The following is a 23,258-nucleotide window of genomic DNA, read 5'->3' as shown; positions in this document are numbered from 1 at the left end:
GGTTCAGAAAAAGAAGGCACCTACTTTTTCAAACTATGCAGAGTTAACTTGTGGAATTAGTTGCCACAGGATGCGGTGATGGGTTTGTTAGGTTTGTACTATAGGTCTATGACCCTCCCTCATCAGCTGTAATAGCTGAACTTCCATGTTCAGAGAAAAGTATATCTCTGAATAGCAAACACCAGGGACAAACGTGCAGAAGCCAATTTCCTTCATGATCTGCTCCTTAGCTTTTTGGAGGCGCTTGGCCGTAGCTTTTGGAGCCCTCCTCACATTTACCCTACGTGTCCTATTAAGTGAGCCACCAGTGCCTTCGGTTCCCAATTATAGCAAGCCGGTTAGTAACACTGACCCACTTTACAAGGCTGTTGTTAGGATTCTCGAGGAGAAAAACGCACCAGGAGTGCTTGGAGCCCTTGACATATGCCTGGCCAAATGCTAAGTACCATTATGAAGGAACCAATTTGTGGAGGTTATTTTGAGGGGAGGGGAGGGATCAATAATTTATGAAGGACATCTAATTTTACAACCCCGGACCCGACGCTTTGGTTACAGGGAGCTGTGTCACCCTTCAGGCTGCATAGTAATAATGGTTGCTATTTTAAGGACTGCATCTCTCTCTCTCCATCAACTTTCTTCCTCTCTCTGTTGTCTGTACCACTTAACACAGAAAATGTGGTGTGTGTGTGTGTGAGAGAGAGAGAGATGGAGGAAGGGAGAGCTCTTGTCCTGAGGAGAGAGCTTAGGAGTTTGGTGGGGCTGCTGTTGGCTATTCGCATGCCTCTTCTTTCCATCCTCCTCCTCCTCCTTCTCCTCCTCCCCGAGTGAATCCGGTAGGTATGAAGGGCGGCGGCGACGGCGGCGGCAGCAGGAGGGTAGCTCTAATTGCTTTCTCAATGAAAGATAATCACCCGGTCCCGAGGGACGCTTCCAGATTAGCACTCAACATCCAGTGATCTCAGCCCTCTCTCATCCTGCTGCCTCCATTTACAGCCCATTCAGCAGTAAGTGGATCGAAGAAAGCCGCTCACCACCACCCATTAGTGACAGCAGATCTCTCCCCACTGCTTTGGACTGACTCCCCCCCCCCCTTCTTTTTCACTCCCTCTCTTTCCCCTTTCCTCTCTCTCCCTCTCTTACTTAGAGGCTCCATTCACTCCGCGCTCGCCTGGGTCGCTACTGCTGCTGTTGCTGCTTTTGCTGCTGCTGCTCCTTCGCTCCCCCGCTCGCTTCCTTACGGGATACCAAAAAGAAGAAGGAAAAAAAAGTTGCAGCGGAGCGAGGGCTTTCGAAACATGAGCGAGCTGGAAGGGGACTTTGCCAAGCTCTTGCTGCTGAAGGATGAGCGGATTAAAGAGCTGGAGAAGCGCTTGTCCGAGAAGGACGAGGAGATCCAGGAGCTGAGGAGGAAGCTGCACAAGTGTCAGTCCGTGCTGCCCGCGCCCACCACCCACATCGGACCCCGCACCACCCGGGCGCAAGGCATCTCCGCCGAGCCCCAGACCTATCGCTCCTTCCACGATCTCCGGCAGGCGTTTCGGAAATTCACCAAATCCGAAAGGTAGGGACGGTGGACGACGAAAACGGAGAGGGTGTATGTGTGTTTGGAGAGGGGAGGGGGATACGTCCGCGCGTGAGCGCGTGCAGATACGTGTGTCACATCTTACACCCTTGTCTCCTCCAGCCCCAAAGTCTCCTTAAAGCTGGATGGCTACAGCCAAGTGAGGGGCGGAGTTGGGGTGTGTGCAACCCCCCTCCTCGCTCTCTGCTGCCTTTTCTCCTTGGCGGGGCTGCCGCTTCTCTCCCTCTCCCCCCCCCCCTCCAACCAGCCCCGCTTCCCAAGGTTAGGGGGACAAGTTTCTCAAGGGTGAAGAAAGCGGTGGAGCCTTCTTGCCCTGCCCATCACGTGCTGCCTTGGAGCGGTGCAGAAGAGTCCAATAAAATAAAAAATAAACCCGGGCTGACAGCAAACCCTCTCGGGCATCTGAATAGTGCACTCTCAAAGCGTGGCAAAGTTCCTCCAGGAGTTCTTGGGGATATTTTGGAAGAGTCCTCACCCACCTCCTGTGCCCCCCTCCCCTCCCCTGCTTCTCTTCTTTGCAAGCCCATCGCCTACCGAGATGAAGAGCCTCTTTTGCTCCCCATCATTTGGCAGTTGGGCTGCCCTTCTATTTTTGTTGAGCATGCCTGCATGGCCGGGCATGCGTAGTCGCGACGGTCGAAGCCGCTTGCCCTTTCCTCCCTTTGCCCTTAGAATTGGCTGCTCTCACAACCCGGGGGGGGGGGGAGGCGAAGGAGGTGTAGAGTGGGTAATCTAGAGACGTTTGGGAAATAAAAAGGGAGGGGAGAGGAAGAAATCTGGAGGGGAGGTCCTGGTGGAGAGAAGCCCAAATCCCTCCCTTTTCCTTCACCCCTTCCTTTCTCCCCCCTCTCCCGGCGCTCCAAAATAATCCCGCCTCCTCTAGCCCGTCCCTTCCCAGTCTGGTTTATGCTGCTGCTTTTTGCGAAAGAAAAAGTAAAGAAAAAGAGAGAGAGATCGTGACACCAGAGGAGCCCCATCGATCGGCCCCAGCATTAAACCCCCTGTGGACATTAGCGAGAGGAAGTACAGAGCGCATTATGAGCTTTTAAGCCGCTGGAAGTGCAGAGCTCAAAATGCATGTTGCAGGATATTGAATATCCCATTAAACGGCGTCTCTCCTTCTCCCTCTCTCACCCCACCCCGACTCTTTTCCTTTCATCATCATCATCTGTTACTCTCCTGCCTAGTTTGAATGATCATACCTTGGAGGGAGGGGAAGGATCTTAGTGAGAGAGGAGAGGTACCAGGCACGTGCTGGACACGTGTGTGTGTGTGTGTGTGTGTGTGTGTGTGTTTGTGTGTAAACTTAGAACTCGAGGGGGCCAAAGTTTTCTCTGGTAGGGATGGGACGGTTTGAGTTAGAGACTTGGTTTTCGTGCTGATGAGGATTTCAGAGTTTGTATGTATTAGAATCAGTTATAGAGTTGGAAGGGACCCCGGGCAACACAGGAATCTCAACAAAAACATCCATGACAGATGGCCATCCAAGCTCTGTTTAAAAACCTTTGAGGAAGGAGAGTCCACTACCTCTCCCACTGTCAGAAAGTTCTTCCTGATGTCCAGCTGGAATCTCCTCTCTTGCCACCTTTACTGCTGTGTCCATATTTCTTGACTTTTTTAAACTGGCCCTCAAATCTCTCTGAGACCTTTCTGCATTGTTTCTTGTGTAGAAATGTTAACCCGAGGTAGGCTCCCAGAGCGATGAAGGTGAGCAGGAGAGGTCATTGGAGTGGCCACTGTTCCAAGTATTGGGATCTGGGAAGCACAATTACCTTCCAACTACAATAGGAAACGTAAAAGATTCCTTCTTTATAGCGTTACAATAAACTTAACTGCTCAGAATGGGCATGGCTCATTTTCTCCTTTTTCAGGGATGATGACAGATTAAAAACCTTCCTGCATCTTCATTCACTTTAATTTACGTTTAACTGTAAGCTTCTCAGTGCAGGGACCCAACCACTTATATGGGTCTACAGTACCATGCACCTTGTTGACACTATGAAAACAATGAACAATAAGAAAAAAGTGTCATTAATAAGGATTTTTTTAAAAGTACTTAATGAATCATGAGTTTTAATTGATTTGCCCTTGAACAAAACAATAGCTCTAAAGGGGGGGCAACTATAAACAATTTTTTTAGATGATTTGCACGCACTGCAGCAGACACTGTCTGCTAGAAGAAGCAGTGCTTCCTGTATGTGTGGAAAATTCCTCTTCTGTGGTAGTGCTTTATATTCATTCAAGTAATAAAAAGGTAAAGGTAAAGGATCCCTGACAGTTAAGTCCAGTTGCAGATGACTCTGGGGCTGCAGTGGCCAGCATGACTATGCTGCTTCTGGTGAAACCAGAGCAGTGCACAGAAACACCATTTACCTTCCCGCCGGAGCAGTACCTATTTATCTACTCGCACTTTGATGTGCTTTCGAACTGCTAGGTGGGCAGGAGCAGGGACCGAGCAACGGGAGCTCACCCCATCACGGGGATTTGAACCGCTGATCTTCTGATCAGCAAGCCCAAGAGGCTCAGTGGTTTTCACCACAGCACCACCCGCGTCCCCCATTCAAGTAATAGACATAATAATAATAATAATAATAATAATAATAATAATAATAATATTATAATGGATAAAAGTAATATATAAAGTTATTTCTATAATAATAAAAGAATATAAATTGCATGTTTTATTTATAAACACTGCTTGGTTACTTGAGGGGAACTTTTTTAAAATATATGAGAATGTTTTTAGTCAATTACATAAACACTGCTGACTCTTGTGACATCTGTATGTTGGCTGCAGGCCTAACCATGCTTGGAAAAAAGTTCTACTGAATTCAAGGGAACTTGCTCCCAGGTAGCCTAAACGCTATAAGAAGTTGTCTAGAATGGGGAATCAGCAAATGTGAAATAATTGTTACTGATCTTAAATCTAGGAGAGGGAGTCTGGATGTGTGTGGGGGAGAAGATGAGGTTGTCTGAATGAGGAACAGTAAAGATTTGTTTCTGTTGAAAAAGAAGTTGCTGGAGTGACAAAATTAGACAGCGGTCCAAGTGGTCTCTGTAAAACTGTGTTAGACACATCCCGTACAAAAAAGCCAGAAGGGTGTGATTAAAAATTGGCTTCCTCACAGTGTCAACTGTGGCTTGAATGTGTGTGAGTGTGTGGGTTTGGTGTAGTTCCTTAGTTTATTTCTGTTTTTGGGTGTCTCATCTTTCAAAACGCCTGGAGTTTGGGAGGTCGGGGTAGGATTGGGGAAGGCTGTCATCATCTTTAATATACCCAGTTCGCTTAGAGGCTTTTTAATTTTTTTAAAAAATGGATGCACTGGCCCCTTTGCTGCAGTCACCTTTTAAAAATAAGGCTGCATTAATGACTGGGGTTATTTTATGAATTTTGAAAGTCCTGCTTCTGAAGCCACAGCTTCACTTGAAAGAGAGCACTGTAGGTCTTTTGTGTCAAAATTAAACTGGCCTTGTAAATATAGGATTTAAGTGAGGGGTTCCATGAGACTGATATTCCCACTGGAAAAATGACTTTCAAAGAGGTTTCGCAAGGCTGTGGATGTCGCACTCCTGCACGCCTCCCTGCTCTTTCCCAAACTGGGAAACTTGTGGGGATGGAGAGTTAGTCTCAGTTCACAGAGACAGATTTATCTCTTCCATCAGATGTCAAGAGCACACATTTTTCTTCCAACATTCATTGCAATTATTAAGTCCCAACTTCCTCTTCTTTGTGGTTTACACTAGGACAGAGGGTAAATTCTCGCCGCCCCCCCCCTCAATGTTTGGGCTTCTGCTTTCGAATAGAATACAAGCCATGAAGTTTATTTTCAGCACACTGACTCACTGTAACAGGGAGTTATGACAAGTATAATATATGGAGATAGTAATGGTTGGAATTGAGGGTGGGAGAGATGCACAAGAACGTTTAAAGGAACAGAATGTCTTTTTAGTAACAATACCACAAGCAGTTTTCTCTCTACCCCCACCCCTAAAAGATACAAAATGTTGGCTCTAAAGGTTTTTAGGGTTTTTAAAAAAGTTATATCTGTGTTATTATATCGTACTATGGTTTTATAGGCTTTACTTTAAATTAAAACTAATTAATTAAACTAAATTAATACACACTTACCTGGGAGTAATCCCCTTTGAACTCAATATAACTTACTTCTGAGTAGATATGTATACAGTGGGTCTCAAACTGCCCCCTCCCATGGACCACTGGAAAGTTGCTGAGGGTCTTGGCAGACCACTTAATGATTTGTCTGCCTGTTGAAGCAATTTTAACTCCATAGTATTCAAACTCTAAGGCAATATAATACGTCTATAATAAATAATTCTTTTTTAAAAAATGGAAGAAGAAATAAAAATACAATTAAAAATCAAGATGAACAGTAAGCCCACAATTTACTCGAGGGTTTGGTTCCCAGGAACCATGTGCAAACACAAAAAGGTGTAAAGCCAGGAAGACCATCTCTGCTTTTTAGCTCTCCCACCAGTTGAAGAGGAAGCTGTCTTGCATTTTGGGGCCATGCTTCAGATCACCTCAGCTTGCTCTTAGACCACCCTTCTCTCTGCTCTCGCTAGGACTCTCTGATGATGCCTGAACACACTCCCAGGGTGAGTGCAATGGCTGGTGGGACTGCCAATTGTTGTTTCCCCCCACACACACCTCCTTTTGACGTTTTTCTACTGATTATTTTGATTTCCCCTGCATTTTCCCGATTTATCTGTTTTTTTGATTAACCACATAAGTTTGCATCCATGTAAAAAAAGTGAGCAGAAGTTGCGAGTTTAGTGTATTCAGTGGGGCAAGTGGGCTAGCCCCCATCTTCTATCACAAATCCACAGACCAGTGATGGTCCACAAACCACAGCTGAACTCTATGCGGTTAACTTCTGATGTAAGTAAACAGGAGTAAATATGCTTAAGATCAGGATGAAAGAGTATTTTCTGGATTTCTCTGCTAAAAGATGATGATAAATAGTGACAAATTAATAGTGATAGATTTAGTGCTGGGAATGGAAAGGGCCTTATACTGATGGACTGAATACTAGAGATGGAAAGACAAATTGAAGAGTCCGATCAAACACAGATCCTAAAGTATACAGAGTGAACAACAGCTGTTAAAATGGCAGGATCCTTTTAAAAATTTGTTTTACTGAAACTCTCCACCATGACCTCTCTCATTGTTGGGATAACAAATACAAATACTGTATGTTTCATTCCCACTTAAATATTATTCCTATAATATTCAAACAACACTTCTGTTGGGCTGAGATTTCTCTGATTACGAAGGTGATGTCTATGAAGCATTTTGAGCACACGATATTCACTTGGTAAATGCTAAGGGTTTTTCCCGGTAATAAAACAAATATATACATTAATCAAAGTCTTTATGTTGATTTATGTGTCAACACATGATATGCTAAAGGCTCCTGTGAATGATATGAAACGTTTATGGCATTTTTCAAGTATGTGATTAAGTTATTGAAATAGTACCCCTTCCCTTTCCCTCCCTTAGGAGTCCAAATGCACTGCTGAATAATTTGGAGTCCCTCTGGCAATGCATAGTACAGATTGGCCAGATTGCTTGAAAACTGTAGTGAGGAGTCTGAATCCAATAATAGGAGCTGATCTGACATTTGGGCAATGTGACAGCTGGACATTTAAGGTGTGGGGGAGCAATGCTAAAATCTGCTCACATAGCGGACTCCATGCATCCTTTTTTGCCTCGTAAGAAGCGCAAACATAAAAGATGCTGCAAAATCATAGAGTTTCCCTACGCAATGCAAAACAACTTCCTGGTTCAGAGCAATGGTCCAAATAGCACTATTCTTGATAGTACTAGATACTTCAGACTGGAGGTATCAGTTCTGTCAGGCTTCATTGATTATTTTTAGATTTCAGCAATCACTTATTTGGGCACATCAACTGTATCATAATAGATGGCCTGGTTCACCATTCATATTTTGTCACTGGAATATTTGATTGAGCCATCTGACACAGACAGAACTTTCGTATCAATCATTTCACACACAGTGGTTATTAATGGGGCGTGTTTTGTTTGTCCAGGACAAACAAAAAATGCACATGCATGTGTGAATTTGTGCTCAGTTAATACGATCCAGTGATCCTCACTACTACACTTGTCACTCAATAAAATAAATCTCAACCAATTTACAGTATAAGTTCTAACACTGCAATCCTATGCAGAAATACTTAGAAATCCAATGGGGCTTTCTCCAGGTAAATGTGTATAGGATTGCATCCTAAGTCAATTTATTAAGTAAACTTGTTTATGATTAAAAACAATAGTTTGGAAGCATTCTTTCTTCGATGTTGCATGCAAATGTTTTAGAACAGGCTTTCCCTGTTAGAAGAGGAGGGATGTCTCTTTTCAAAATGTCATTGCAGTTTGCATAACAGGGTTAGCATTTTGTAATGATTAGCATTGTAAGCCTGGAGGCCTTGGCTCAGGGGTCAGCAACCTTTTTCAGCTGTGGGCCGGTGTACCGTCCCTCAGACCATGTGATGCGCCGGCCTTTTTTTGGGGTGTGTGTGGAATGAATGAATTCCTATGTCCCAGAAATAACCCAGAGATGCATTTTACATAAAAGGACACATTCTACTTATGTAAAAACACCAGGCAGGCCCCACAAATAACCCAGAGATGCATTTTAAATAAAATGACACATTCTACTCATGTGAAAACACGCTGATTCCCAGACCGTCTGCAGGCCAGATTGAGAAGGTGATTGGGCTGTATCCAGCCCATGGGCCTTAGGTTGCCTACCCCCTGTCTTGGCTCAGCCATGAAGCTCACTGCAGGACCTTGAGTCAGTCACTCTCAACCCTTACCAACTTCACAGGGTTGTTGTGAGGTTAAGCGGACTGGGGAAATCTTGAGATCCTTGGTAGAGAGATGGGAGTGAAATCTAATAATAATAACATAAGTGTTTAATAATAATAATAATAATAATAATAATAATAATAATAATAATACATTTAAAAAATCTGCTGCTTGGGCATCTTACAGATTAATCTATTAAGCAATAAAGCCCTAATATCCATGTCTTTCGTGAACTGCTTGTTCTGATTTGGCAATGGAAGCTTGGCACTTGTGTATGCTGAGGTTCTCCAACTGAGCTCTCATAGTAACTGCAGAGAGGTTTGAAAATATAATAGAAAAAAACTACCCAGCAAAGAGCCTGGAAGCTAAGTTGCAAATTAAGAGGCACCCAGCTTAATTGTTTTTTCCAATTACTATTCTGTTTAATTCCCTCCAGCAAGGTTTTAAAGAGTTGCTTCAAAAGCTCTTCTTCGCCCTTTTAGACTAAGAAAAAAAGCTCATGTCCACAAACATAGCTTGGGATTCATAATGCAAATTATGTTACGCATGCGAACGAAAAAATGGAAAATATTTGTGACTGTCAATATGGTTTATTTCTGTTGCAAGGCCCTGGATTAGTTCTTTGCAGTATGCTATCCAGATGGGCATTATCGCATGACATTACACAAAATTCCAAAGATCAGGCATGTGCTGTGAAAAAAACACTTCCTTTGGTTCATGTGATAGTGTTGCAAGTTCTCTACTCCTGGTATGTGTGAAACGATAAACAAATCTATCATAATTGCTTGTAATTCCTGACTTTATATACCGTTAACATGAATCCTCCGCAGCCATTTCTGTTGAGAATTTTGAGAGCTGTGATGTTGTTAGTGATGAGCTGGCATCTTTGCTTGTGGCAAAATGATATATGAAGCTGTTCTCTTATCTTTTTGTTCCCCAGATTTCTGGTAGCCAAAACACACTTTCTTTCTGAATTGAAGGCACATTTCCTGTTGTACCCATAAAAAGTTTCCTTTAGCATGAAAAAAGTAAAAAGGGTTCTGAACAAACCACTCCACACTTTCACAGCAACTTCCTGGAGCTTGGGCCACTGCTACCCTACAACAAGCAGCATTTTAAAGTGTAATAAAAAGGCAAAAACTTGCTGCCACCACAGTAGCATACCCTCAAACATTCAACAGATGAAAATTGGGACAGATTATAATACGGAAAACAGGGAAATGCAGATTATCCTCTCTCCTTCTCCAAGCCTGGTAAGACCTTGCCCAGTTTTGGGAAGGAGGTGTGATGCTCTGGCAGGGTCTGAGAGCATTCCTGCTTCCTTTCCAAAGCCCGGTAAGCACTGGTGGAGGAAGAGGAGTGCGGGGGGAGCGCACCGCCCCCGGCAGCGCGATCCCCAGGGTGCCATCACAGCTGCCCCCTGCCTATGCTTGGCACCCTGCCCCTGCAGGCAGCGTGCCTCGCCCCCAGGACACATGCCAGCCCCGCCCCTGCCTGCTCTCCGCCACTGCCGGTAAGTTCTTGCCAGCTTCGGGAAGGAAGCAGGAGGACTCTAGGATCCTCCCTGCAACCCCACCTTTACCCAGGCACCCCAGGCCCTTCTACATTTCCGGGACATTCCCAGATCAAATCAGAAGCCAAGATGGCTTCTGTATTTCTGGGGGTGCCATGGTTAAATCATGGCACTTGGAAGGTATGCAGTAGCTGCTTTTTCCTGAAACTTGAAAGCGGGGATGGGAAGTCTTTTTCTGTCTGAGGGCTGCATTGCCTTCTGGGCAACCTTCCTTGGGCCACATGCCGGTGGTGGCCCTCTCCATCCTGCCTTCAGGCAAGGAAGAGGCATTATCAGAGTTGATGGACACAGGCTAGGTCGAAAAACTCAAGGAACGTGTGAAGGAGGGCCAATGATGGTTGAGGCTGGATGAAAGGGGTATGGCTGGGGAGTGTCCTGACGGTCAGATCGAGGGGTTTAGAGAGACACATTTGTCCCCCAGGCATGAGGTTTCCTACCCCTGCTTTAAAGGAAAGTCTGGGAGCTGTCCTTGGTGCCCCAATAGGTTTTGTCTCTCACTCACAATACTCGAAATGTCACCTCTCCTGACACCCCACTCCACCATGAGTCAGGAGAACCAGTGATTTTGTGTGTGTTTAGTTCAGCCTCAATGTATATCTTACATAGTAAAATGGTACCTACCACTTGCTGGATCAATTGATGAACAAGTTACAGTTACCTAAGTAAGTACATAGGACGAACTTCTGCAGCAGTGTAATTGTATGCGTGTTTACTCAGAAGTAAGTCCTGCTGTTTACAGTGGGACTTATTCCTTAGCCACTGTGCTTAAAATTGGAGCCTTAGCCACACAGATGCAAGATAGCGAACCTCAGAATAGTTTGGGTGCAGGTAAGGCAGTGGTGGGGGACCTTTGGCTCTGTAGATGTTGAAGGTCTGTGACTCGCATCATACCTGACCTTTGGGTCTGCTGGCTGGGGCTACTGCAAACTGGAGTCTCATCAGGAGAACCACAAGTTCCCTTCCTTGATGTAAGAGCTGGACTTCCTTACTGCCCTTTCATCAGTGTGGTGAAGGTTCTTCTTCAAATCTCATTGAGTCTTCCATTTCTGGTGGCAGCTTGAAGAAAAGTGCAAGAAATAATAATGGCTAAGCAGGGACATGTCTAAATCACAACTACTGATTAGCCATAGAATCATAGAGTTGGAAGGGACCCTGTGGATTATCTAGTCCAACCCCCTGGCAATGCAGGAATACGCAGTTGTCCATTATGGGAATCGAACTTGCAACCTTGTTGCTATTAGCACTATGCTCTAACTAACCAATTGAGCTATCCTACCCCTTCTTTGAAGTGGTGGCAGCATTGACTCCTACAGAGAGGCTTACCTGGCATTAGGCAGTGGACATTTTGGCACCAGATGAAAAATTTAGCTTCCCAAGCTTTTCCATCTTAAGATCTTTTAGATCGGGGTGTAGATCGTCAGGCCCAGGGGCCAAAGGCAGCCTTCCAAGCCTCTCTCTCTGACCCTCAAGACACTCCCCAGAGTTCCCTGCAAAGAGGGTTGATTGTTAAACCACTCTGGAAATCGTAGCTCTGTAAGGGGAATATGGCTCTCCAGTCCTAACAACTCTTAGCACCCGTCACAAACTACAGTTCCCAGTATTCTTTGGGGGAATCCACGAACGCATACAAGACCTAAGCTTGGATCCAGTCTTGTGTTTTAGTTTTTATTTTTAATTATAAGACACCTGGTGTAATTTTGTTCTCGGATGATATCCAATTATTGTAGATCAAAAGCAATAAATGTATTCTTAATCTTTATTCTGGACCTCCTTTAATAATACCTTGTGTTGCAGCCTTGTTAAATGCTATAAGGAAGGGGCAATCATTTGGGGAAGGTTTGTGTGTTCTTTTATATGCGGCATTTGAATAATATATGTGTCAGCAAAAGGTCAGCAGCCTGAGGAGGAAATCTAGCTGGCAGCCAACTGTGTTAGGTAGGAGAGGGGGAAATGCACAGCATGGTGATGTCATGTTATGGGTTGTGTTATACTACATTAGGGATGGGGAACATGTGGGCCACCAGATGTTGCTGGATTGTAATTCCTATTATCCTTGACCTTTGGCCAAGTTGGCTGGGGTTGATGGGAGTTGGAGTGCGGCATCATCTGCAGGGTCACAGATTCCCTACCTCCATACTCCTTGTTTCTGGGAGGAAGGGAGGAAGAGAGAAGGAGTGGAGACAGCTCCATGAATCTTATACTGTAACTTCTAGTTCCATCTTTATTTGGGAAGTGCTAGCTATTTTAAAAACATTGTAAAGCCCTATGCATATTGAAAGTGCTATATAGCTGGCAGAAAAGGGGATGGTCATCACGAGTTTAGACGTCAATAGACTGTAGTATATATACTTTAAATTTAGAAATGTGTATACCTGAAGTGAGAAATTTAGATTTCCGAAGTGCAGCTAATTTTAGGGGTGTGTGTGTGAAACACATCTCTTTGATATTAAATATCCACCCAGCCGTTGCAATTATGGTGACAACAGCCGGTAGTCTTCCCCCTCCCCCCCTTAATTAATGCTGCTTTGGTTTATTTATTTCTAGGGTGCCCTTCATACAGTCAACTGTAAAATTATACTTGAGTACTAATTTAATGTGTGAAGTTTAGGGCTGTAAAGCTTGTTTTATGCCTTGGGATAGCCAACAGTCTCTTGAAGGAGAACTTTTCTTTCTTTCTTTCTCTTTCTTTCTTTCTTTCTTTCTTTCTTTCTTTCTTTCTTTCTTTCTTTCTTTGCAGTTTGGCATAAAAATAAGGCCACAGCTAATTGCAATTCTCTCCAAGCACCACCTTTGCCTGAAGAATTGACAGTGGTGAAGTTCGTCTCCTTTCCTGTTTTGCCAACAATTTCTGATCAACAGGCATTCTCTTGTGGGGGCAGACACCCTCCGTGGAGATAAAGCTGTAACCAAGCACAACTAGTAAACAGAACCACTAGCAAAATGGGAACGTCACAATTATTGATTGATTTATATGAGGGATGGGGAACCTGTGGCCCTCCAGATGTTGCTGGACTCCAACTACCATCAGCCCAGCTGATGGTCAGGGATGATGGGGGGGGTTGTAGTCCAAAAACACCTGGAGGGCCACATGTTCCCTATCCCTGATATTATGCTGCTCTTTCCTTTGCGCCTGCCATTCAAGCAAGTTTGCAAATTACAATGAAACATGTTTAGCTTGTTGTTATTTATCAGGGCTGGCAAACCTTTTCTTGGTTTTGTTACTGTGCTGTAATTATGAGGACTGTAGAATGGTGCAGTTATAGCTAGAAGGCTGCTTTTCTGGCTTTATTTGCATAAACTGTGAATGGCATTGAATAGCAACATAAGAAGACCCCTGCTGGGTCAGCCAGTGGCCCATTTATGCTAACATGCTGTTCTCCCGGCAGCCAACCAGATGCCTATGAGAAGCCCACAAGCAGGACCTGAGCACAGGAGCAGTGACAGAGCTTCATGCTCCAGCACCAGGGGGCGAAGAGCAGGCAGGGGTGGAGCTGGCCTGTGTCCCGGGGGTGTGGCATGCGTCCTGGGGATGGGGCATGCCACAGATAGGGGCATGGTACGCATCCTGGGGTGTGGGGCCCAGTACGGGTGGGGGGGCAGCCATGATGGCACCCCACCGGGATCGCGCTGCTGGGGTTGGTGCACTCCCCCCGTACGCCTCTTCCTCCACCAGCGCACAGGAGAACTCTTTCCTCCTGTGGTTTAAACCACCTAGTATACAGAAGCATACTGCCTGCAACAATGGAGGCAAAGCATAGCTGTTGGGGCTAGTAGCCATTCATAGGCTTATCCTGCACAAAACTGTCCAAATTGGTGGCCCTCGCTGCCTCCTGTGGGAGTGTATTCCATTGTTTAACCATGTGCTGTGTGTCATAAATTTATTTCTTGCTTCTCCATCCAGAAGCTCAAGGTTTTGAATGTTTTCTTCCTCTCCACCTTTTGTATTTGCAACAGCACTTTGAAGTAGGATGAGCTAAGTTTTTAAAGAATGTTTATTTTTTCAAATTATTATGGAGCTGCAAAGACAAGTAAACAAATAACAAATATTTAATAATATATCCCACTAAAGACAGGACATACAAAACCTAAGCTTATTAAATAACATCCAATATAAAATCATGACCACCATCTTTTTTCTAGACAGCAAAGATACCTTTAAATCTGAAACTAAAATATTTGAAATAAAATCCCACCATACTGAACCTTACTTGTCCCTTAGAGACTCTAACTTATTCCTTATTTTTTTGTCCTGCAATAACCAAATTTCAGAGTTTTTTTAAAGTCACATTTTTAAAAAAAGATTTCTGCTGTTGTGCTACAGACATCCTGGCAGTTGGCAGTGTCCATGTCAAAACTTCCTTTTGGTGAGATGTCTTCATAAGTATCTGTCCACATATTTAGTAGGGTTAACTGGGGAGAAATTTAAATATGTTGTTTTAATAATCTTTGATATCTCCTGATAAATTTTATTTCAGAATAAAGCAACCTGTAGGCATTCACACCAGTGATGCAAGAAAGTCACTTTAGTCTCACAACCTAAGTTTATTTTATTTATTTATTACATTTATCTCCCACCGTTTCCTCCAAGAAGCTCAAAGTAGCCTACACATTTCCACCTCTTCATTTCATCCTCACAAGAGCCCTGTAAGGTAGGCTAGCTGAGTGACAGTGACATGCAGTGTGCTTCTTAATGCCAGTTGCTGGAAACTACAGATGAGAAGAGTGCTGCTCCACTCAGGGTCTACTTGAAAGCTTCCCATGAACACCGGGCTGACCACTAGGAGAACAGGACGCCACTGGCCTGAGTCAGCAGGGCTATTTTTATGGTCTTATGCTGGTCTCCAAGGTCTTGGACGGGTCACATGTCATTTCCACCAACTGTTACCATGATCCCTTTGCCCAAAGAGGCCAGGAAATGAATCCGAAAGTTTCCGCTTGTTAAACGTGCCCTCTACCGTAGAGTTATGGTCCCTGAGTTATGGTAGATTGAGATCTGAACAGGTGAATAGATACCTTGAGGGCCTGCATGGTGCAGTGGATATAGTGTTGAGCTTGGTTCTGGATTAACATAGACCTCAGTTTGAACAAAGCCACAAGAAAGTTATGGCTGTTCTACTTTTTGAAAAAAATATAATCTTTAAAGGTGGCTAGTCTGAAAACTCTGGGAGCTATCTTCTAGGGACATTCTTTCAGCTTAACCTACTGTACAGTATTGTAGGAAGTGGTAAAATGGTGAGAGGGAGGGATCCATACCCTGATTTCCTTGGAGAGATGAAACCATAACAAATGTATAAAGAGTTATTGAGACTAGAACTACAATAAAACTATTTTAATAGTAACTTAGAATATTGGAAAAGAAGTATTTAACCTGGGGTTTTTTTGTAACCATTTTTACATTCTCATAACTTCCTCAAGCCATTAGGAAGCGTCATGTTTCCAGAAATGGTAAAATGCTATTTAAACGTGTCATTAGAAGAAGAATATATGGCAGATATATATGTGTGTGCCTGCGTGCCTGCGTGCTAATACAGCTTTATGATTGTAATCAGGTTTATTTCATGCACAATTGAACAAAAGTCATTTAAAACATTTCATAAGCATTTGGAGCAAAAAAAAAAAAAAAAAAAAAAAAAAAGCTAATAAGGAAAAGCATTGCCATTTGATCCTATTTCCATTTATTTTAGGTAGTTTGACTTTTTGTCTGCGTCAATGTAGATTGAAAACTGGCCCTTACAAAGTTTTATTCTTCTTGCCATACCATGAGGAGGAGGAATAGAACCTCATCCTTTGTGTTTTCAAAGTGTGTTGGAAGCCACCCAGAGTGGCTGGGGCAACCCGATCAGATGGGCAGCATAAAGATAATAAAATTGTTGCTCTTGCTGTTGCTATCCTGGAAACTGGACAGAAATAACTATTCCTTGTATGGGTCTCTGGATCCATCTTTGTACCTGGAGGAAGACATTATAGTGGTACTAACAGTTACATGTGAGAAGAGAAGACTCCCTGGAAAAGACCCTGATGCTGGGAAAGATTGAGGGCACAAGGAGAAGGGGACGACAGAGGACGAGATGGTTGGACAGTGTTCTCGAAGCTACGAACATGAGTTTGACCAAACTGTTGGAGGCAGTGGAAGACAGGAGTGCCTGGCGTGCTCTGGTCCATGGGGAGATGAAGAGTTAGACACAACTAAATGACTAAACAACAACAACAGTTACATGTACTGTAAAAGTGTCTTCTAAGAGTTACATTAAAGATGAAGGTACTGCCTCTTCTTAGAGAAAGGGAATCTGACCACCCACATCCACATGTGCACACCCTTTTGGCTTGACTACTGTAATGTGCTTCATATGGGGCAGCCCTTGAATACAACTCAGAACTTTCAGCTCATGCAGAGTGCTTTGGCCTGCTTCCTTAATAATGTGAGGAGGAGGGCAAATAGTCAACAAAATTTGTGCTGGCTGCACTGCCTGCCAGTTGGATTCTGAGCCCCATTCAAGGTTCTGATTCTATCCATTAAATCCCTTTGCCACCTGGGACTGACAAACCTTTAAGACTCCCCCTCTCCCCACCTGTTCATTTTTTGCCGAGGAAGATACTCACTGAATGCCTGGCTGCCTTTTCCATCATTGTAGGAAGTAAGGATAGCCTCTACAAGAAGCAGGCCATTATTTGTACTTGCCCCATGTAAAGAAGCCCACCAGAATTCACTCTTGCATGCATTCAGGAAATTTTACAGAATTTCCCTTTGTGCTAACACTTGTTATGACTACGACAATGAATAAATGATGCTCTAAGGTGCCATAGTAGTTATTTTTCTGCAGTAAACTGAAACATCTTCCATTATAATACAAAATGTTTACATTCCTGTGAACACAGAGGAGACTCTTCTAGCAACAGAGACATCCTGGCATCAGAAGCTGCTTGCCTGGTGGTGCAAAGCCCCACTACACAAGCTTCTTAGCAAGTGGGGTAGCTGTTGCTCACCCAAAACGTATGGGACAACATGGTGCACAGTCACCAACAGAAATACTGGGTAGACTCTGTTGGTACATTTGTCCCTCCCCTCTCCCTCACCGTAAGCAACAGTGACCCACCTGCTGGGAAGCTAGTGTAGTAGCTTTACCCCTTTACCCCATCTAGCACGCTGCTTCTGCCTGGAATAGTAAGCCAATTAAGACATGTATGGCAGATCCACACCATACATTTAAAGCACACCCAACACTCATTTAAAGCACATGACAACCCCTGAAGAATCTTGGGAACTGTAGCTTCCCCTCACAGAGCTATAGAACCCTTAACAAACTACTGTTCCCAGAATGCTTTGGAGGAAGTCATGTGCTTCAAATGTATGTTGGCACATAAGCTTTAATAATGTTTTTAGATACCAAATACCAAGAGTCCCAGATTATGTTAACAAAGGGGAAATGTAAAGGATACAGCACATTTTGAGGTAAAATTGGATATAATATGGCAGTGATGGACTGCTGTTCATTAAAAGTGCCTGTATTTTTTATCTCTTCCCTTTGCTAATGTTTTTCTTAATATACCCCATTGCATATACACAGAGAGTTATGCCAAAAAGTATTTATTTTTGTTTTAAAGCTCTAAACTCGTAATTTCTCACAGGGTTGTCACGCAGTTAGCCACAAGATGGCAGCGGGAGCTAAGGTTTAACTTGCATTATTGGGGTGGGGGGTGTTCAGTTTTCAAAAAGTCTGCCTTTTCATCTCCAGGCAGCAGTGGTTTGGGGGGAGGGGATACTTACCAGGCAGCATTAAATGAGTCTGTTTCATTTTGCAATTTCAGGAACACAGACTGGTTTCCACTATATATTTCTGTGGTATTATGGTTAGTTATGGTAGACCAGAGTTCAAATCTTTATTCAGCCGTAAAGCTCACTAGGTGACCTTGGGCCAGTAACCATCTCTCAGCCTAACCTACTTCACAGGGTTGTGAGGAGAATCATGTGCACTACCTTGAAATCCTTGGGAGAAAATTTGGTATATAAATGTAACAAATTAAGTAAGTAAATAAAGCAAGTTCTGAGTTTTTAAGATCAATAAAATTTAACTTATTCTGTAAACTTAGGTAGTTTACAGAGTTAGGCAGACATGAAACAGCCAACACTTTAAAAAAGCCCTATACAATTCCATTGGAATATGTTTTATAAACTGCAAAACTTCCATTCCTCTATGGACACAATCCTATCGATGTCTATTCAGAATTAAATTCAGTGGGACTTACACCTAGGTAAGTGAATATATAATGGCAGTCAGAATTGCTTTCTGCCATCCTACATCATGATGTAACTTTATGAAAGAATTAATAGTATTGACTGAAGGGGGGGTCGGGGGGGAGGACTCCCAAAACAGGGAACAGGTAGGAGGAGGGGGGGGGGAGATAATTCTATCAAGCAAGTGCAGAAGCACTTGTGCTGATGGGACAATCTCCTTAGTGCTGTTTTGAACTCCTATTGTTCTTTAATTGCCCTGGCTACTGGGCTTTATTTTATATGCCAGATTACAAAATAGTCAAGAAAGGAAGAGTGTGCAGAGTGTTTTCAGTTTTCCCTTCATTTCAGACCCCATGTGATATTCCCCCCCTGGTTCTGTGTACCTGACTACGAAAGTCTGCATATGTACTCAGTAGTGGAGCTTACTCCCTAATAAGTGTGTTTAGGATTGAGACCTATTATTATAACAAGCAATTGGATGAGCCCAGGGCTTTTTCTCAGCCAGAACTTGCTAGAACTCAGTTCTGGCACCTCTCAGGTAGGTGCCATTGCCATTGTAAGAGAAGAAGGGAGGCGTTCATGGTGAATTCTGGCACCACTTTTTTTTCTAGAAAAACAGCACTGAATGAACCAATGCACTAGGTATGCTTACCTAAGGTACAAATTCATTTGCTTAGAAATAATCACAGTATTAAAAATAACCAAATACTTAAGCATGGATCCAAAAGTTGTTAAGAATCAGGGAGATCCGGATTCAAATCCCCACTCAGGCATGAAACTCAATGGATAAACTTTGGCCACTTACTATCTCTCAGCCTAAGCTACCTAACAAGACTCTTGTAAGGGGCAAAATGGAAGGGAGAATCATGTTTGCTACAATGTGCTGCTCAGAGAAGAAGCTGAATAAAAATGTAAGATAATAATTAAGTGCCCTTCTACAAGAAGAACCCATTGTAAGGCAGAAGTGAGAAACCTATGGCCTTCCAGATATTTGACTACAGATGGAATCCAACAAAACTTCTTGCTTAATGGCTGTTTCCAACCTAGCAGTATAGAGAACAGTGAAACCAAATCCAGAGGAGTTATCCCATCCATGAAGGTGTCTCTGTGTGAAGTGTGTGAAATGTTGTGGTACAAATACCATTCACAAATTTTCTATGTGTGCATGAAAATGCAGAAACTTTATAAAGTCCCCCCCTCAAAGAAGACAGTATCTAGGAATTGCTATCAGCCGTTTTTTTGTTGCAAGGAAAAGATCCATTTCCCACTGATGGGGTAGCACAGCAGGGAATGAGATATAATGAGGTCATGTCTAATTGACTTCAATTTTCTGAATCAATATTCCCCTGGAGCATTCCATTCAGCATTTTGCAAGAAGGTGATTTCATTCATTTGTACCTGCCTGTAATCGCAATAATCCTCCAGAGCCTGGAAGTGAAGCAATCTTTTCTGATGTCATGGCTTGCATTTTATAACACTCAGTATGAATATTCCACAAGAACATTAATGTACAAGTCCATCAATTGAATTGTGCTAAAGTTGGTTATGAATAGCTGTGAGCAGATTTTGCATGTTATAGCTGGCTAATTTTCAATCTCCCTGATCCCCAGTGCTGCTTGCACAAATCATCTACTTGTACAAGCAGTGTAACATGTATTATGGGAACTGATGTAATCTGGGAACAGCAGTAACTAATGGCATCAAGGAATCTTAGAGCTTCTCTAATAACAAGAGTTGCTTTCAAACACTTTTGTTGGTGTCCAGCTTACATTTAAACTGCTTATGTGAACAAACCACTCACATGAGAGCTGGAGAAAAAGGAAGGCCAACAGCCAATTGTACCATGTGAATAAGGCTTTAATAATTCCTTTCAATGGACATATAGGTAATGTGAATAGCAGCAAGTGAAACAACATCCTGTTTATTGAACCAGTGGCGTAGCGTGGGTTGTCAGCACCCGGGGCAAGGCAAGTAATTTGCGCCCCCTAACCTGTGGATTTGCGCCCCCTAACCCGTGGATTTGCGCCCCCTAACCTGTGGATTTGCCCTAACCCCAGATGTTGCGCCCGGTGCGGCCGGCCCCCCCTGCACCCCCCACGCTACGCCACTGTATTGAACATTCATTTATACAAAGCTTATGCTAAAGTTAGACTATTTGTGGGGAGGTTTTATGACAATGAATATTTATCCTGATTTGCTTGTGCGGTGTTTATATCTTCCCATTAATTATTCATTCATTGCACACTTTTCAATGCATTTCCTCATTACTTTCCTAATTGCAAATGGCCTGTTTATTTTTCCAAGTTTATATGTTCCACTATGGCAACAGAGCATTTTGATCAGCTTTATTTGCATAAACCTAAATTTCCAGTATGTACCTGAACACCTCCTGCAAAATACTGGCAGTTTGAAAACAAGCAGTAGGCATTGTTGCACATGAAACCTTATGCATTTCTTGCTGCAGTTGGTTTTTAACTGCTTTCAGGGGCAAGAGCCCACTTTGACAGATGCATGGAGTCATCATCTAAAATGTTTAAAAACCCAAACTGATCAGAATGCTCATTTCAAATGCACCCTCTCCACAGTAACAGCAAGCAGTTTTTCACATGAATACCTTGAGAGAGACTCAAAGACAATGACATCATCACATATGATACAGTGGTACCTCGGGTTAATAACTTAATTCATTTTGGAGGTCCGTTCTTAACCTGAAGCACCACTTTAGCTAATGGGGCCTCCTGCTGCTGCCACTCCGCCACTGCGTGATTTCTGTTCTCATCCTGAAGCAAAGTTCTTAACCTGAGGTACTATTTCTGGGTTAGCAGAGTCTGTAACCTGAAGCATCTGTAACCTGAGGTACCACTGTACACCTTGGGTTACAAACACTTTGGGTTACAGACTCCGCTAACCTGGAAATAGTACCTTGGGTTAAGAACTTTGCCCCAGGATGAGAACAGAAATCACGTGCCAGCTGTGCGGCAGCAACGGGAGGCCCCATTAGCTAAAGTGGTACCTCAGTTTAAGAACAGTTTCAGATTAAGAATGGACCTCTGGAACAAATTAAATTCGTAACCAGAGGTAGGTCTGTAGTTAATTCAGTGGGACCAGACATGTGCATATATTTGTGAGAGTCATAGGATGAGTATTTCATGCATCCCCCCCCCCGAAAAAATGGGATTGTTCCCAAGAGTGTTCACTAAAATGCTTTTTTCTGCCCACTTCCAAATGACTGAAGAGACAGGAGGTTCCCTCAGGGAAGTAATCCACTGTCTTATAGATTTCATAGGATTTGAGATATTACATTTTAATACAATGTTCAGCCTGCAGAGATTTTTCATGGCTTTGTTATGAATTTTCGAAAATATGGTTATACAGAAACCTAAGAAATATTGTGGAGGTGCTTCAAGACAATGCTGTGATAAACTGCTCCAATCGATCACATCTTTCATATGAGCTCATTTTAAAAATTGCAGGAAAACGTGTTATCTATTCTTTGCATAATTCCCAAGATAGCATGTGGGCAGGATAGAATTCTGCTGTGGCAGACACTTTGATATGAGTTGCTGGCAGTAGGATTAAAAAGGGCACTGTTGTGAAATCCTCAAACTATGTACTTCAGGGAAATGGCTGTGTTAAGTCTGTATAAACAAGAAGGCAAAAGTATTCTGGTACCTTAGGAACCAGCAGCACATTCCTTTAGTTTAGAGGTTTTCAACTGTTTTGAGTCCACTGCTCCCTTGTCCAAGTACATTCTTTCTGTGACATCGCTGTGGGGCTCAGGAGCCCTTGCCTGAAGAGCTGGCAGCCTCTCATCCGTTCTCATACACCCTCTCTTGTGAAATGTCCCCTCAGCCTCCTCTCCTCTCCCATTTCCTTGTGAGACTTTAGGGAGCCACTGCCATCTGAAGATGTTTTTTTAAAAAAGTCCAATCTAATCCTAGCATGTTTTACAGGACAGTTGTAAGGATTACCAAAAGAATATATGGAAAGCCCTCTGAATACTGAAAGTAAGCTATTTAAATGCTAAATATTGTTGTGAAGAAGAGACAAGTGGCTGCCAAGCATGTCCTCCTATCAAAATGAGCCAAACTGGAACTTCACAGGTGTGTGGATTGGGTAATGGGAGATAATGCTTTATAGCCACAGCACAGACTTCAAATCCTTGAGCAGGCTTTAGCTGCAGTGCCGTTCTAGGTGCCGATGAGGAGTCGGAAGTGAAATGATGGCTTTTCAACTAAGTCATTGTTGTCTTTTTCTGCATGTGGTATTGAATTGTTTCCGAATTATATTTTACTGGAAAAAAATGACATTGTCTAGAAGAATGTACATTCAGGCTGCAATCTATGCAGGAATTAAAAAAATAAAATAAAGACAGAAATAAGTGAAAAGCAGTTTACAACTAAAACTTGTACTGTAAATGCCAGTGTATAGTGGTGGAAGATACAACTGTGGAAAATATGCACATGGTGTTGTATCTAAAGGTTCCATTTACCTTCCATGGTAAAAGATGTACAGTGAAGAAAGGAAGGGTTCGTCATTCTTCCTGCTCAGCATTTCTGTGTATTTCTGAAGCAGAATTCGAACAAGCACCTGACAGAAACATGCACAAGCTGTCCTTTCCTTAGAAGCATCTCACAGCAAGAGGATGTGTATTCATTCTAGTTGAGACAGTGCAAAAATAGATAAAGGGACAAACAGAATCAGCTGCTTGCACTTCTTGCTGTTGATCAGTTTCATTGGTATTCCAAAGTATCTAGGTAAGCCTTCTCTTAGCACAAGGATTTCCCTTTGTGCAATGGGACTTGTCACTCTCTTCTCCCCCCATGTGCCCACTAAATCTGTTCTGGGGTTCCTTGCCAACCCTCTGGAGTAGATTTGGGGTGGGCATGAGGTGTGCATTGGGAGGAGGGGCCCTATTCCACAAGCGAAAATCCTTGCATTTGATGAGCTATGCCAGTTGCATACCACCCATTCTATCCAAAGCTATCTTTGCTCAAATTTTGAGTGTGCTCATAAAATA

General features: G+C 43.2%; 1 protein-coding gene across 2 annotated transcripts in view; it reads left to right on the top strand.

Annotated features, from left to right (window-relative positions):
- Positions 1–23,258, top strand: part of PRKG1 (protein kinase cGMP-dependent 1) — a 652,365-nt gene that overhangs the window by 55,924 nt on the left and 573,183 nt on the right. For both annotated transcript variants that reach the window (XM_081861792.1, XM_081861791.1), the window contains exon 2: positions 1,145–1,561. In XM_081861792.1, the coding sequence (XP_081717918.1) occupies positions 1,145–1,561 (417 nt within the window). The remainder of the gene's footprint in view (positions 1–1,144; positions 1,562–23,258) is intronic.

Source organism: Podarcis erhardii, assembly GCF_964252035.2.
Source record: "Podarcis erhardii genome assembly, chromosome: 5".
NCBI classification, from domain to species: Eukaryota; Metazoa; Chordata; class Lepidosauria; order Squamata; family Lacertidae; genus Podarcis; species Podarcis erhardii.
This window is presented reverse-complemented; position numbering and strand designations above follow the sequence as displayed.